This window comes from Sus scrofa, chromosome 9, assembly GCF_000003025.6.
Source record: "Sus scrofa isolate TJ Tabasco breed Duroc chromosome 9, Sscrofa11.1, whole genome shotgun sequence".
NCBI classification, from domain to species: Eukaryota; Metazoa; Chordata; class Mammalia; order Artiodactyla; family Suidae; genus Sus; species Sus scrofa.
In genome coordinates this window covers 121,083,988-121,100,840 of record NC_010451.4, presented here as the reverse complement: position 1 = coordinate 121,100,840, position 16,853 = coordinate 121,083,988, and the positions used below count along the sequence as shown (strand labels likewise).

At 43.4% G+C, this 16,853-nt stretch overlaps 1 protein-coding gene across 2 annotated transcripts in view; it reads right to left on the bottom strand.

Moving 5' to 3' along the window:
• SOAT1 (sterol O-acyltransferase 1) overlaps window positions 1–16,853 on the bottom strand; it is a 67,183-nt gene that overhangs the window by 11,553 nt on the left and 38,777 nt on the right. For both annotated transcript variants that reach the window (XM_021063736.1, XM_003357556.5), the window contains exons 4-9: window positions 7,448–7,596; window positions 5,672–5,731; window positions 3,963–4,070; window positions 2,756–3,038; window positions 1,093–1,171; window positions 475–556 (exon numbers count right to left, since the gene is read on the bottom strand). In XM_021063736.1, coding sequence (XP_020919395.1) covers window positions 475–556; window positions 1,093–1,171; window positions 2,756–3,038; window positions 3,963–4,070; window positions 5,672–5,731; window positions 7,448–7,596 — 761 coding nt within the window. The remainder of the gene's footprint in view (window positions 1–474; window positions 557–1,092; window positions 1,172–2,755; window positions 3,039–3,962; window positions 4,071–5,671; window positions 5,732–7,447; window positions 7,597–16,853) is intronic.

The following is a 16,853-nucleotide window of genomic DNA, read 5'->3' as shown; positions in this document are numbered from 1 at the left end:
TGCCATTTCTTGGGCCACTCCTGTGGCATATGGAGGGTCCCAGGCTAGGGGTCTAATCAGAGCTGTAGCCACCAGTCTACACCACAGCCACAGCAATGCAGGATCCGAGCCGCATCTGCAACCTACCCCACAGCTCACGGCAATGCTGGATCCTTAACCCACTAAGCAAGGCCAGGGACCGAACCTGCAACCTCATGGTTCCCAGTTGGATTCATTAACCACTGCGCCATGACAGGAACTCCAACAACATCATTTTTAACACAGGAAATATTTGTATAATACTGCCAGAAATTACTAATATCAAATCTGATTGCTAGAATCACAATTTGGGGTTTGCCATGCCAGCAGAAAAATTCAAACCCCCACTATCTGCTCTGTAGCCCTACATGAATGAACTGGTACCTGTCTACCTACCTCGCCCCACCCATGGCACACTGCTGATGCTGCCCCATTTCTACTTCACAGGGCCTTTACCTGGGATAGTTGTCACGGTAGATTAGGGTAGGAGCAAACAAGAAGTACAAGTACTGGTTGACTGTGGGGACTGGAACAGAGCCTGGAAAAGGAAAACTATACTCAGACTGAAGGCGCTTTCGGCAAAACTGAAAGGGGAAAAATAAGCACAGGATAGGGAAGACAAAAAACTGCATCTCTTAGCTCACAGTGTTTCTTTCTGATCTCCCAAAATGATGACTTCTTATTCCTAAATTAATTGAACATTACCAATCCCTGTAAACTAAGTTATTCCTGTGACTTAGAGAAAACGTTCAGAGTTTGAGGCAGCAAATTAAGAAGGGTATATAACGAGTCTACTAACATTCTATAAAATAATGCCAAGTTGCACGAATCAAACGATCAATGCTTTTAAACCTCTTACAAAAAACAGGAACAATGAGGAAACAAAGTCTTCCAAATCAATACAGATCGTGTGTGTGTGTGTGTGTGTGTGTGTGTGTGTGTGTGTGTATTCCCCCTCCCAACAGGTTTTGTGGGGTTTTTTTTTTCAGATCCCATATATTTAAAATCAAACATGTATTATTTCAAAGGCTGAAATATTCTATGAACAATCCTTTGACTTATAGAACTACATACGTGATTTCTCTTTGGCTGAGTTGAGTACCCGAGGCACATTCTCTCGGACAAATGAATGAGCCTTCATTATCAAACGAATCTACAAAGGAAGGAGGAAAAAAGATGAATTTTCTATCATTGCCTTGTCTCCTATAAGCAACCACTGAACAGCACTCGATTATAATCACATAACGAACTTGTGAAATTCGTATATACCAACACAAACTCGCTTTTATGAACTAACGCAAATGTAAAACTCTAAAGAAGGACATGTCCTTATTACTCAAATTATCTTGCCTCTAACAGCACCATCAATTACAGGCATGTTACAAATTAAGAAATTAAAAAAGGCGGAGTTCCCGTTGTGGCTCAGTGGTTAACAAATCCAACTAGGAACCATGAGGTTGCGGGTTTGATCCCTGGCCTTGCTCAGTGGGTTAAGGATCCGGCAATGCTGTGAGCTGTGGTGTAGGTTGCAGATGCAGCCCAGATCTAGCATTGCTGTGGCTGAGGCGTAGGCTGGCGGCTACAGCTCTGATTAGACCCCTAGCCTGGGAACCTCCGTATGCCATGGGTGTGGCCATAGAAAAGGCAAAAAAGACCAAAATAAAGAAATTAAAAGGCTGTTCAAGGAAATTGTTCTTTCCATCAGAGTATTACAGACAGCCAACGTAAGTCAGAAAATTTTGAAGGGCATATTAACAAAACAAACCTTTGTGGTGTTTTGTTTTGTTTTTTTATCTTTTTTTAGGGCCGCAACTACAGCACGTGGAAGTTTCCAGGCTAGGGGTTAAATTGGAGCTGCAGCTACCAGCCTATGCCTCAGCCACAGCAAGCCAGATCTGAGCCATGTCTGTGACCTATGAGACAATTCACGGCAATGCCAGATCCTTAATCCACTGAGCGAGGCCAGTGATTGAACCCACACCCTCATGGATACTAGTCGGGTTCACTACCACTGAGCCACAACAGGAACTCCCCAAAATAAATCTTTTAGACAGTTATATGACAAAACAATGAGTCTGACACTACAAAAGTCAAGGTGTTCTTTTTGTTTGTTCTTTTTTCGGTCCTGCCCTTGCTCAGTGGGTTAACGATCTGGCGTTGCCGTGAGCTGTGGTGTAGGTTGCAGACGCGGCTCGGATCCTGCATTGCTGTGGCTCTGGTGTAGGCCGGCGGCTGCAGCTCCGATTAGACCCCTAGCCTGGGAACCTCCATATGCTGTGGGAGCAGCCCAAAGAAATAGCAAAAAGACCAAAAAGACCAAAAAAAAAAAAAAAATTTATAGATAATGGCATGAAGGGCTAGATATGAAAACTACACACAACAAAAATAACAGAATTTTGGGAGATCCCGTTGTGGCGCAGTAGTTAACGAATCCAACTAGGAACCATGAGGTTGCACATTCGATCCCTGCCCTTGCTCATTGGGTTAAGGATCCGTCATTGCCGTGAGCTGTGGTGTAGGTCGAAGGCACGGCTCAGATACCGCATTGCTGTGGCTCTGATGTAGGCCAGTGGCTACAGCTCTGATTAGATCCCTACCCTGGGAACCTCCATATGCCGCTGGAGCGGCCGTAGAAAAGGCAAAAAGCCAAAAAAAAAAAACCAGAATTTTTACTATCATCATTATTATTGTTATTAACCAGGCATAGCATTGCACTGGGCAACACTCGAAACCTTACCTGTTCGCATATAACAATGCAGCGGGAAGCTGGTGGCAGTGTATATGCTAAGACAACATAAAGTGGCCCCAAGCCCAGAACTCCAACCTGGAAGACCACAAAAAGGAAGCAATGGAAGACAGAATAGACCAGCGGATGAGAACTCCTGTCATAGCCTCTGGCCCAGCGTTGAAACAGGAAGTAGGGAACTGTCAGGGTGCATAAGAACATGGTGCACCATGTCCACATGGCAACAGTCAGTTTGCCAAAAGCGTAAGACATGAGATTGAACTCCAGCACCAGCCTGGGGAGAAAAAGCACAGAGAAAGAACACGGACGTGGATTTTTAATCTGCATTTGATTCGTGAAGTGAAAAACTTTTCAGACCTGAAACTCTCACGCCGGGAAATACAACAACACTCATACACTGAAATCATGGCTATAACAGTTGTGTTCCTAAGCCTCAGTGGCACGTCTTAGCTATTTTCCAAAAGCCCCAGGATGATAGGGTCTTTAAACATAAGATACCTAAAAGAACCTAAAATAAGACCCTAAACGTCACAAAGATTAAGTTATCATATTCACACATTGTCAACTCGAAAATATGACAAAGTTATTGTTTAAAATATTCATGTAAACCAACTATAATGGAAAAAATAAAAATTAAAAAAGTGAAATATTCCAATAGTGAGGGGAAAGGCTGGGGAGAGGGATGGATTGGGGGTTGGGACCAACATATGCACACAGTCATCCATGGAATGGATGGTCAAAGAGTCCTGCTTATGGCACAGGGCACTCTACTCAATATTCTGTGATAACCTATATGGGAAAACAATCTGAAAAAGAATGGATATGTGTATACCTACAACTGAACCACTGTTGTTCAGCAGAAATTAACACAACATTGAAAAGCAACTCTACTTCATTTTTAGCTGCCCTCTGATTCTTTATATTAAAGTGACCTATAAACTACTGATATGGTCCATTAAAACGGAACAGTTTAAAAATAAAAGTAAAGTAAAATTTACAAAATAAAAGCAGTTAAAATAAAACTCATATTCTTTTTAGTTGCACTTTTCAGGAGAGAGAAAGCTGACCTTCAAATCAGCTGCTCGGGGATTTGTCTGAAGCAAATTTAACCAAATCACCTTTTGCCACAATTTAAATACAGTGAAAACTCCCAACACCCCATGGATCAACTGCGCAGAGATCCCTTTTCTTGTCTTACCTTCCTTCATCAATGTAATCTACTACAAGTGTGCTGAGGATGAAGAGAATGAGGAGGGCAATGAACATGTGATATATTGTTCTGATGTGGTCCACCTCTAACAGCTCACTGTAAATGTAGTTCAAATAAGATTAAGAGAAATTTAATATTAAAACACCACACATGAAAGACTTTACTGTTAAAGCAGTTGAGAAGATGTTTAAAAGTCCATGCTCCAAAAACATGTCAAACAGTCAACTCAGAATATTACGGGAGTTCCCGTCGTGGCGCAGTGGTTAACGAATCCGACTAGGAACCATGAGGTTGCGGGTTCGGTCCCTGCCCTTGCTCAGTGGGTTAACGATCCGGCGTTGCCGTGAGCTGTGGTGTAGGTTGCAGACGAGGCTCGGATCCCGCGTTGCTGTGGCTCTGGCGTAGGCCAGTGGCTACAGCTCTGATTCAACCCCTAGCCTGGGAACCTCCATATGCCGCGGGAGCGGCCCAAGAAATAGCAACAACAACAACAACAACAACAACAAAAGACAAAAAGACAAAAAAAAAAAAAAAGAATATTACGAATGAGTATCAGTGTTCAAATGAATAAATGACTGAGTAAATGAGCTATTCAGCGAGCAGGTGAAAAGAAATATCCATTCCTACTCAAAAAGCTTTTAATTTTCAGTTTGCAAATGAGGTTACCACAATTAATTGACACTGCCTTTTTTTTTTCCCCCATAAAATCCCAACAATTAGGGTTCTAAAATAAGGAAATCTGAGAAGACTATCAAGTCTCTAAACTGGCTCACCAAAGAGATGAAACAATGTATATATCAAGAAGGCTGCAGAGTTCCTGTCGTGGCTGAGCGGTTTGCGAATCGGACTAGTATCCACGAGGACTCCAGTTCGATCCCTGGCCCTGCTCAGTGGGTTAAGAATCTGGCATTGCCAGGAGCTGTGGTGTATGTCGCAGACGCAGCTCAGATCCTAAGTTGCTGTGGCCATCAGCTATAGCTCCTATTTGACCCCTAGCCTGGGAACCTCCCTATGCCTCAGATGTGGCCCTAATAAGACCAAAAAAAAAAAAAAAAAAAAAAAGAGGGCTGCAGCACCAAAACTCTCTAAGTGGTTCATCTAATGAGTAGCTCTTTGGTAACCAGTTCTCTCCAGCATAAATTGAAGGAATTTATCAGAGAACCAGTAACCATTCTTAACTCTAACTCCTCCTTTGACCTTAGATACAGAACCCCAAAATCAGAAAGAAATAGGATCTGAATGACTGAACAAAAGATCACAAAGGAGAAGCAAATGTACCAAATGAAGTATCAAAACAAATAGATTATATGAATACAGAGAAAGCTGGTTAAAAACGGTCATAGATTACACAGTAATTCTAACAATCAGAAGGTTTTTGTTTTTCGTTTTTGTTTTTTTTTTATGGCTATGCCGGCAGGATATCAAAGTTTTTTGGGCTAAGGGTTGAATTAGAGCTGCAGCTGCAGTCTACACCACAGCCACAATAACACCAGATCCAAGAAGCATCTGCAACCTACGATGTAGCTTGTGATAATGCTGGATCCTTAACCCACTGAGTGAGGCCAGGGGTTGAATCTGTATCCTCATGGACATTGTGTCGAGTTATCACCCCGCTGAGCCATAACAGGAATTCCCAGGTAGTTTGATTTTTTAAAAATTCAAACAGATAATGAACAAAAGCAACTATAAATACTCACTCTAAGAGAGATCGCCTTATAACAAAAATCTTTCCATGTTCTGGAGGTGCTCGCAGATCTCTGGGGAAAACACAAAAATTACCACAAAATACGAGGATTTCAAATATTACAAGAAATTTAAACCTATGGTTAAGAGAAGGAATATAACCAACTACAGCTTATAATTATCTTCTCACTATGACCCAGATACTGTGTCAAGGGTTTTGTGCATGTCATCTCACTCACTCCTTCTGAACAATGCTATGATATGAGTCAGGTATGTCTGATTAGGAAGGAAGAGATATTCACAAACCTAACCAGAGGAGCATTCGAAGTTGCTCAGCCTGTGGGGAAATGAATTCATTCCTGGCATCACAGGCTGATGACACTTCCTTCTCTCAACACCCCTAAGGACAAGCCTCCAGCCACACTTTACTCCAGTTCACTGGATCAATACTGTTATTGATAGTATCTCCCCTTCAAAACTGCATCGATGCTTATCATACCCTCCCCTAAGCCCTTCCAATCACCCTCAACAGCCTCCTGACCTAAAAGGCTGACTTCGGTTATTAAAACCTCCCATTTTAACATCTAATGTTATCACCTTCTTTCGGGCTTCTTGCAGTACCACTTGCACCTCAGCCGGCTATTCTGGTCAAAACTGTCCTCCAGAACAGCAGAGACTGACAGAGACCACAGAGGCATAACCCCAGGGAACCACAGAGCAAATGGCAAATTAGCACAGAGTAGCCTTTGACAGCCTTCCCTCTACTGCTCTGAATAACTGACCAATTTAAAAAACAGGTACTAATTGGAGTTCCCATCATGGCTCAGTGGTTAGCGAATCCGACTAGGAACCATGAGGTTTTGGGTTCGATCCCTGGCCTTGCCCAGTGGGTTAAGGATCCGGCATTGCCGTGACCTGTGGTGTAGGTGCAGACGCGACTTGGATCCTGTGTTGCTGTGGCTCTGGTGAAGGCCGGCAGCTACAGCTCCGATTAGACCCCTAGTCTGGGAACCTCCATATGCCACAGAAGCAACCCAAGAAATGGCAAAAAGACAATATACTAATCATACTGTACTTTAATGCAAGTAGTATATGGAGTACGACAGAGAGGGAAGAGGCAGTATAACCAGAGTAAAGAGCATGGACTCTGGAGCCAGACTCTGGGCTCAAACCCTTGCTGTGCCATCTTGCGCAACTTTTAACTGCTCTCTGCTTCAGATTCCTAATCTGTAATTTGCAGACAGAGGATCTGCCTCATAGGGTCATTTTTTGGTTTAAATGCAAAACACTCAGCAAGTGTTGGCTGTTATAAGACAGCACAGTCATACATGAGGTATGCATGTTTGTAATAATTCACATGTTAAGACGAAGAAACACACTCTTCAAGTGGTTAAAATAATTTTTGCCCAAGGCAATACACGGCTAAGAAAAAGTGGTGCTAGGATGTGAACTCAGGCATTTTTAGTGCAGTCCATAGTCTGACCACTGATCTATGCTGGAGTAAGTGGGTGCATTAAGAAAGAAAGGAATACTCAGAGTTCCCGTCATGGCACAGCGGAACCGAATCCGACTATGCATCATGAGGTTTTGGGTTCGATCCCTGGCCTCGCTCAGTGGGTTAAGGATCCAGTGTTGCCGTGAGCTGTGGCGTAGGTCACAGACTCGGCTTGGATCTGGCATGACTGTGGCGTAGGCCAGAGGCTACCACTCTGATTCGACCCTTAGCCTGGGAACATCCATATGCTGCAGCAAAAAAAAAAAAAAAGAGAGAAAGGAATACTCATACTTACTTCGCCCTGTGGTTGTTCTCTCCTTCAAGGACAGAAAAGGATGTGACAGCACAGCCACCATTGTCTAATGAGGCAGATTTTTCAATGAGATTGGTCACAAAGTCATCAAAGTGACTGCCAACTTCCTTCATAAAAAAGGGCTTCAATTCCTAGAATTTTAAAACAAACACGGGAAAACGTTAGGAGCGAACCAGCTTACGGTTATTAACAATTTTCTAAAGGGTTCCCTGAAACGGAGCTGGATCAAAAGGAGTGCATGTTAAGTGAATTCTCAAGAGTGAAAACAGAAAAGATTATTCTATAGCTGACCTGTAGTTTCAGTAAACGCTACTGAAAAAGCAACATGATGATTTGTCTTTTCAAAATTCTACACCCTTTTAGGCATAATCAAAGTAATCACCTACTAAACGAACTCCAGGAGTTCCTGTCGTGGCTCAGTGGTTAACGAATCCTACTAGGAACCATGAGGTTGCAGGTTCAATCCCTGCCCTTGCTCAGTGGGTTAAGGACCTGGCATTGCCGTGAGCTGTGGTGTAGGCTGCAGACGTGGCTCGGATCCTGCGTTGCTGTGGCTCTGGCGTAGGCTGGTGGCTACAGCACCAATTGGACCCCTAGCCTGGGAACCTCCATATGCCCCAGGTGTGGCCCCAGAAATGACAAAAAGACATAAATAAATAAATAATAAAAAATAAACTCCAACAAATGATACAGAAAAACGAAACAACGGAACCGCTAAACATGAGAGTCTATTTTTTCTCTTCAGTTTTTTATCTGGAAAACAAAATAAAAATCATTAATACGTCACCATGACATAATTTTAAGTCCCCTTTCTTAGCCCCAAGTATCCAGTGTTTATATTCCAAGTAATGTCATTTTTGTATGATACCAACATTTTTACAGCTATTTTTTTTTTGTCACTTCCAAGGCATGCAGAACTTCCCAGGCCAGGAATTGAACCCAAGCCACAGCAGTGACAATGCCAAACCCTTAAACTGCTAGGCCACCCAGGGAATTCCAATTTTTAACATTTCTTTAAAAACATTTTTTGAAAAGTATAAAGCAGAAAAAATATATATACTTCTAAAAATTATATTAGGCCACCTCATGGATGCTCAAATTGCAAATTTGGGGTTGTTTTGGTTTTGGTTTTTTAGGGCCACACCTGCAGCATATGGAATTACCTAGGCTAGGGCTCTAATCAGACCTGCAGCTGCCAGCCTATAGCACAGCCACAACAACTTGGGATCTGAGGCATGTCGCGACCAACACTACAGCTCACAGCAATGCCAGATCCTTATCCCACTGTGCAAGGTCAGGGATCAAAGCCCCAACCTTGTCAATACTAGGTGGGTTCTTAACCCACTGAGCCACAATGGGAAATCTGTAAATCTGGGTATTTTTTAATCGGCAAGACTTCTCTACACAAAGGAAAACGAAGTGTTACTTTTTTTACTTATTAATTTTTCAAGGAAAAAACATGCTCTTTCCTCTAACAATATTATTTGGATTGAACCTAAAACATATGAAGTTATATCTTTTCTGGATTCTGGTTTTTCTTTTTTTGTTTATTTACCTACTTAGGCTGTACTTGCAGCATGTAAAAGTTCAGAGGCCATGGAAAGAACCCAAGCCACAGCACAGACTACGCTGGATCCTAACGCACTGAGCCACTAGGGAACTCCTGGATTCTGTTTCAACATGAGTTTGACCAAGTCCTTTAAAAGTAAAGCCTAAAAAGGAGTTCCCCTCGTGGCCTAGCGGTTAGGAAGCCAACTAGGATCCATGAGGATTTGGGTTCAATCCCTGGCCTTGCTCAGTGGGTTAGAAGATCTGGTGCTATTGTGAGCTGTGATGTAGGTTGCAGATGTGGCTCAGATACAGTGTTGCTGTGGCTGTGGTGTAGACCAGCACCTGTAGCTCTGATTCGACCCCTAACCTGGGAACTTCCATAGCCACAGGAGGGGCCCTAAAAAGCAAAAAAAAAAAAAAAAAAAAAAAAAAAAAAAAAAGCAAAAAAAAAAAAAAGAAAGAAAGAAAGAAAAAATTTAAAAATATCAATGTTTCTAATAGAACTATATGAGACTTTTCCAACTGCTATCTCCCAAAGTTCCCTTGTGGCTCAGTGAGTTAAGGATATAGTGTTGCCACTGCTTGTGGTGCAGGTTTGATTCCTGGCCCGGGAACTTCCACTTTCCATAAGTGTGGCTAAAAAAATAATAGTAATAAAATGTCCCCAGGGTTCCCTTACGGTGCAGTGGGTTAAGGATCTGGCATTGTCATTGCTGTGATGTGGGTTTGATCCTTGGTCTAGGAATTTCCGTATACCACCAAAACCAAAAACAAACACAGAACCAAAAAACCCTGCTATCTCCCAGAGTTTCTAAATGCCTTTTGGGTCCTGAATAGTGAGAACACACTAAGAATTCCAGCCCTCAGAAGACAGCTGATAGAGATGGAAAATACAAGATATACACATATAAACAATACACAGTAGATTACCTTCAGTGTCACCTGAACAATATAACCATCAATGAAAAGACTCAAAGAAACAAAGCAAAACCTCCAAAAAAGGGACACTAAAGGAGTTTCCATCGTGGCACAGTAGTTAACAAATCCGACTAGGAACCATGAGGTTGTGGGTTCGATCACTGGCCTTGATCAGTGGGTTAAGGATCCAGCATTGCTGTGAGCTGCGGTGTAAGTCGCAAACGCGGCTCAGATCCTGAGTTGCTGTGGCTGTGGCGTGGGCTGGCAGCTACAGCTCCAATTGGACCCCTGGCCTGGGAACCTCCATATGCCACAGAAGCAGCCCTAGCAAAGGCAAAAAGACCCAAAATAAATAAATAAATAAATAAAATTTAAAAGGGGGGGGACTAAAAAAAAAGGAAAAGAAAAAAAAGTTTTTTCCTCATTAAAGAAATAAAGCAGAGGGACTGGGGGAACCTCAGAGAGAGGTTAGGGAAAAGTCTTAAAAAGATGGGAGTTTGAGAAGATCTGAAGAAGGTAAGAGGGCGACTTGGTCAGTCTCTGTGGGAAAGTACGAGGAAGAAGCCTGAGTGTAAAAAGCCGAGGCAGGAACGGCCTTGGCATGTTTGAGAAAATGCAAGGAAACTGGACATTAGAGCTGAAGCAAGAGTTGAGGTCAGAAAAGAAGGGGAGGAGTCTCTGTCATGGCGCAGTGGAAATGAATATGACTAGCATCCATGAGGGTGCAGGTTCGATCCCTGGTCTCTCTCAGTAGGTTAAGGATCCAGCATTGCCATGAGCTGTGGTGAAGGTCAAAGGTGCAGCTCTGATTCGGTCTCTAGCCTGGGAATTTCCATATGCCACGGGTGTGGCCCTAAAAAGACCAAAAAAAAAAAAAAAAGAAAGAAAGAAAGAAAGAAAGAAGGGGAGGGTGGCAGGAGAGGGGCTAAATAAACAATGTAAGGTCTTAACAGGTGACCCCTTATTCACATCAGTCCACTGAAATTTTACTCAACATCAAAAAGAAGCCTGGGAATTTCATTGTAGCGCAGCAGGTTAAGGATTTGATGTTGTCTCTTTGGAGACACAGATTCCATCCCCAGCTGGGCGCGGTGGGTTAGGGATCTGGCGTTACCACAGCTGTGGCTCAGATTTGATCCCTGTCCAGGGAGCTTCCACATGCTGTAGGTGCAGCCCAAAAGGAAAAAAATTAAAGTAAAAAACAAAAGAATAAAAAGAAGCCTGGAGGACATCCCTTGTGGCACAGTGGGTTAAGGATCTGGCATTGTCACTACAGCAGCCCAGATCACTGTGACAGGGGTTCAATCTCTGGCCCAGGAACTTCCACACTTCACAGGTGCAGCCCTCCAAAAATAAAAAAGTAACCTGGAATCTCAAGATGTGGAAAAGAGAATCAACTCACTACTTTTTTAGGATTCCTCAGATTGTGGACCAGTTCCCTTCCTAATTACTGATCAGGTTAAAAAGACCAAAAGCAGGGGGAAAAAAAAAAAATCACATAATGAACCTTACACCAATATTAGTAAAAGCTGCTGAAATCAGAACCTAATCTGCTCCGTTCAATCTGAATATATTCAACTTTTTTTTTCTTTTTTTCTTTTTTGGCTTTTTGCTATTTCTTGGGCCGCTCCCACGGCATATGGAGGTTCCCAGGCTAGGGGTCGAATCGGAGCTGTAGCCGCCAGCCTACGCCAGAGCCACAGCAACGCCGGATCCTTAACCCACTGAGCAAGGCCAGGGACTGAACCTGCAACCTCATGGTTCCTAGTCGGATTCATTAACCACTGAGCCATGACAGAAACTCCAATATATTCAACTTCTTAAGGCACAAGCTCTTGTGTCTAACTTGCTACTCACCCAGATGAGCCTTTGACTTACATTCCAAAACACCTGGAATTTCCAGAACCAGCAGCAATCTCCTTGACCTCACCCTCCTTATCAACGGGACCATTCTCTTTTTCCCTGACTTTTCTCCTCATCCTCAAAACACTTCAGGTAAACAAAGAATGCGGCCCACCATTCTGGTTCTACAGTTGTGTACCCTTCAGGGGAATCCACGGTGGAGAAAAACAAAAAGCATTCTGTGCTTTGGACGTACTGACCCCTACATAGTTCAGATGCAAATCTAAGGAAAATTGCCAAAGAATCCCAGATTCTTGCATCTTCCCATACACAGAAAGGCACTAAAATTATTAACTTGAGGTGTCTCTGACTAGCAGTCATCCTTTTTTATGCTTTTTTTTTTTTTTTTTTTTTGCTATTTCTTGGGCCGCTCCCACGGCATATGGAGGTTCCCAGGCTAGGGGTCGAATTGGAGCTGTAGCTGCCAACCTATGCCAGAGCCACAGCAACGCTAGATCCAAGCTGCATCTGCGACCTACACCACAGCCCACAGCAACTCCGGATCCTTAACCCACTGAGCAAGGCCAAGGATCGAACCCGAAACCTCGTGGTTCCTAATCAGATTCATTAACCCCTGAGTTACGACGGGAACTCCAGGGACCATACAGATTTGAATAACAAGAAGTACTTCTACTATTCAGTAGCTATTGGTGGTGAACAAGATACACACGGCCTTATACCTCCCGAGCTTACTGTCCAACAGAGAAGAAAAACATTAATTAGTAATGCTGCACTGAATGCTGCCAAGAAAGGAGAGTTCAGAGTGACAGGGGAACAAAGAGAAAAGAGCAAGTAAAATAAAAATCACAGGCATCTCCAGAGCATTGCAAAGGACAAAAAAAGGTGCACACCACCCCGTTATCCTAAGGACTAAGTGGTAGTGCACCGCGAGGGGAGTTAAGGATGGAAAAAAAAGGAAGCGTTCTGAGCTTAGGATAGACAGATCCCTAGACAGTTAAGATGTGTACTGAAAACCCAAGGACGAATTTCAGTGAACCCAGATTCCTGCATCTTCTCAGATGCAGCAAAGAACTAAAATCATTAACTGGAGAGGTCTGTTCTTTGTGATCAGCAGTCATTTTTCTATGCTTGATCACATGTTTTTCCCAGGCAAAAAATCTCATGCCTATCCCGCTCCTTTCCTGCCTTTTTTGGAAGAGTCCCCTCAGAGCCACTGAGAGACTACTTCCTGGCCTAGAGTTCTCAGTAAGGTCCCTGAATAAAACTTTTAACTCACAACCTTGACATTGCGAGTTATTCTTTCAGTGACAGTGAAACCGAGGACATAGAAGAGGGGGGAGCCCTTCTGAGGACATAAGCCTTTCTGTATCCCTTTCTTTGTCTGTAGGAAGAAGGCTTCAGCTTCCTAGACCTTCCGAGACCTTCCCTGAATCCCAAAGGGCAGACTCATGCAGTTATTAAGGGAGGAATGCAGAAATAAAGGAAAAGCAGTCAAGAAAGATAGCTCAACAGTAAAACAGAGTTCCTGCTCAAGGGGTATACCAAACAATCTGGATCTTTAAGTTCTACAGGAACGAAGGCCCCCACCCAGGCGGAGGATGGTCATACCTACAGGCGCAGACCCAGGACTAGTTTCAACCAGAAGGCTGATGACTGAGATTCCAACAGCTCCCCTGTTTCCTCACCACCTATCAGAAGAAAGTCACACACCCTGCAGCCATCAACCCAAATGCTGCCTTTAAAACTTCTCAAAACCATCAGGAGTTCAGGTCTTTGGGGCACAAGCCACCCATTCTCCTTACTGTAAGCAGACAGAGTAAGAGGAGAAAGAGAAGCAGGCATTTCTTGACAAAGAAGCCATTTTTGGCCCGAGCCTTTTTTGTGATCTAAGCCTGGCCACAGGCAGTTCCCACTATGGTGCAGTGGGTTAAGAATCCGACTGTAGTGGCTTGGGTTGCTGTAGAGGCACAGGGTTGTAGGTCACAGCGGTGGACAGGATTCAACCCCTGGATTGATATGCCACCGGAGTGGCCATAAAACAAAGAGGCGTTCCAGTCGTGGCTCAGTGGTTAACAAACCCACCAATACCCATGAGGACGCAGGTTCCCTCACGTGGCCTTGCTCAGTGGGTTAAGGATCCAGCATTGCTGAGAGCTGTGATGTAGGTTGCAGACGTGACTTCGATCCCGAGTTGCTGTGGCTGTGGTGTAGGCCGGCAGCTGTAGCTCAGATTCGACCCCTAACCTGGGAACCTCCGCGTGCCCATACGTGCAGCCCTAAAAAGACAAAAACAGACAAGCCTGGCCACCATGCTTGCCCTTGAAGAGGTCTCAGGAATTAATGATCTTAACAGAAGTGAGGGAATACAGAACAAAGGAAAAGGAGTCAAGCAACACCAGCTCAGCCATAAAATGGTCCTAGTTCTTTCTCAAGCATATATGTAATACTGCTGAGAATGCAGGAACTAAAGCCTCCATCCAGGTGGAGAATGGAATGATGATGTTAACCCTTGTGACTTCAAGCAACGAAAGCTTCGCCTCTGTTGGTCTTTGCCCCAATTCTATGCTAAATGCTCTGCTCTAGCCCCTTCACGAATATGCATATACCCTTGGCTTAAATGTCCCCTGTTTTGCTGTCGGGAGGACACTGCCTTTGGAAAAGATCCTCACGTGCTCCAAGGAACACATCCTTCCTTCTCCTGCTTTTTGCCTGGGTTGTGTCTTTTTGGCTGGAGACCCATCATGAGCTGAACCTATTTTTTCAGGTGACACTTGGGCGGGCCCTTGCAATAAACCTTTCTCCACTCCTAAGTCTCACGTTTTCCCTTGTCTGGCCTTAGAGTAGTATATCAGGCACGTTCAACCACAATAGCACGAAGGTATTTCTTAATGCTAGTGACATAAAATGCACATTTTATGGCAAGATTGAAACACAGAATTTTTCTTTGCCTGTTTTGACCTCCTCCCTCCCCTTTAGCATGTATTGTGCATCTGCATTAACCAGATCTCCTTAGGAGATAACCTTCCTTCTTAATCTTGTAAGGGACCCGATGACCCACTATTTGCTTTGGAAGTGTACATTGAATGACAGATTATCAACCGTTTACACACTCCATGTACAGCCCTCTGCCTCCAAATCTTATCTCACTGTCTTTGTGCTCTCACAGGCAGAACAGTTCTCAGCACTTTCCGAGAGGTTGCTCCCAGGTTATAATCCTCAACTTGGCTCAAAGAGTTTCCCATTTCTTTCTTAGAAGGATTTGTTAGTTCTTCTCGTCACCCATGCCTTTGTCCTCTTTCTCTGAGGAATTAAAGTTGATCAAAGCTGCTGCCACTTGGAAACAAAGAAAAACTTTGTGGACACCATTAAGATTCTCCAGCCTCTTCTTTGCAGGTATCCAAGTACTGAAGGAAATAAAGAGTGACTGCTTGCTTATTACTGTCAACCCCCTTGTAAGAGGGAATTACTCGAAAATGCAGGATAAGACTACTCCACCCCCGCCGCCTTCCAGTTCTTTATTATAGGAAATGGGCACTAATTAGAACTTCAGAAGGTGAGCACAATAAACCTGTCAAAAAATGTCTCATCTCAGTAAACTGAAAAGGAGATTGAAGGTTAGACCTTCTAATTTGCTTATCTTCTCAACTCATCTCACCCAGCCCATGGACTATGACGGTCTCAGCACCATAACAGAAGGAAGGAGGCCGGCAGGTAACAAGAAAAGCAGGGTGCTTAGATCATCTATCAGAGAATCTCGTTTTTAAAAGAAGCAGCTGCAGGAGACAATCTCTAAGATTCTAAGACGGGGGAACCCACCACAATAGGCAAAGACCCTACGGTGGGAACACGGTGAAGGCACACACGGGTGATCAGAGGTGAGGCTAGAGAAACAAACAGGGTCTAGTTCATGACAGGTCTCGAAGTCATTTTACAGAACTTTTCATTTTATCCTAAGGGCAACTGGAAACTGATGATGTTTTAAGCACAAGGTTTATAAACATATTCAGATTTGCACCTTGGAAAGAAAATGCTTCTAAACAAGCTTCCAAACAGGTTACTTTGGACTGGGTCTTTTTGCGGGGGGGGGGACGGGACTGAGTCTTAAGATGAGAAAAAAGCTGGCTGGGTAATAGATAAAGTAAACAAGCTTCCAAACAGGTTACTTTGGACTGGGTCTTTTGGGGGGGGGGGGACGGGACTGAGTCTTAAGATGAGAAAAAAACTGGCTGGGTAATAGATAAAGTAATCTTTTCAAAGGCACAGAGGCATGAAAAAAATAAAAGGACGATGAGAGAAAGAAAAACAGAGTGAAAATGTATACTCATGGCGATGCAGGCAGAACGGAGGGCTCAGAGAGCATGGAAGCTCCAAGCCCTCTCCCCATACCTTGCCCTGTGCAGCTCTTCCACCTGGCTTGATTAAAAAATTTTTTTAAATATCATTTTTAATATATTGACTCCACAGGACATATTGCTGATCCATGAATTACTTGTTTCCTTCTCTGATTCACCTCCTAGCTTTGCACAGAAAATCTTTTAATCTCACAGTGCCATGGAACCAGAAACCTGACCTTTCTGGGTAAAGCAGGGAACACAATAGAATAGAGAACACACTGTTTAAATTGACTCCCCAAGAGAGGTCTGCCCTCACAATTCAATCTAAAGTTATTGCATCTTGTTCTTTTCCTTCATGGCACTTGAAATGCTACGTATTCTATTTTTTGTTGTCTTAACGTCTGCCTCCTCCACTGGACCGTAAAACCATGTCTTTTAGTTAACCACTGTACAGCCAGCTCTTAGCTTTTTTTTTTTTTTTTTAGATTTGCCTAAAATGCAAAAATATTTACAAATAAGCAGATAAAAATAAAAGCTATTTAAAAAATGCATATTTGGAGTTCTGTGACTTAAGGATCCAGTGTTGTCACTGCTTTGGCTTTGGTTACTGCTGAGGCCCAAGTTTGATTCCTGGCCTCAGAACTTCCACATGCCACAGGTGCAGCAAAAACAAAACAAAACAAAAATATATAAATATTTTAAACAAGTAGCCACACCTGTGG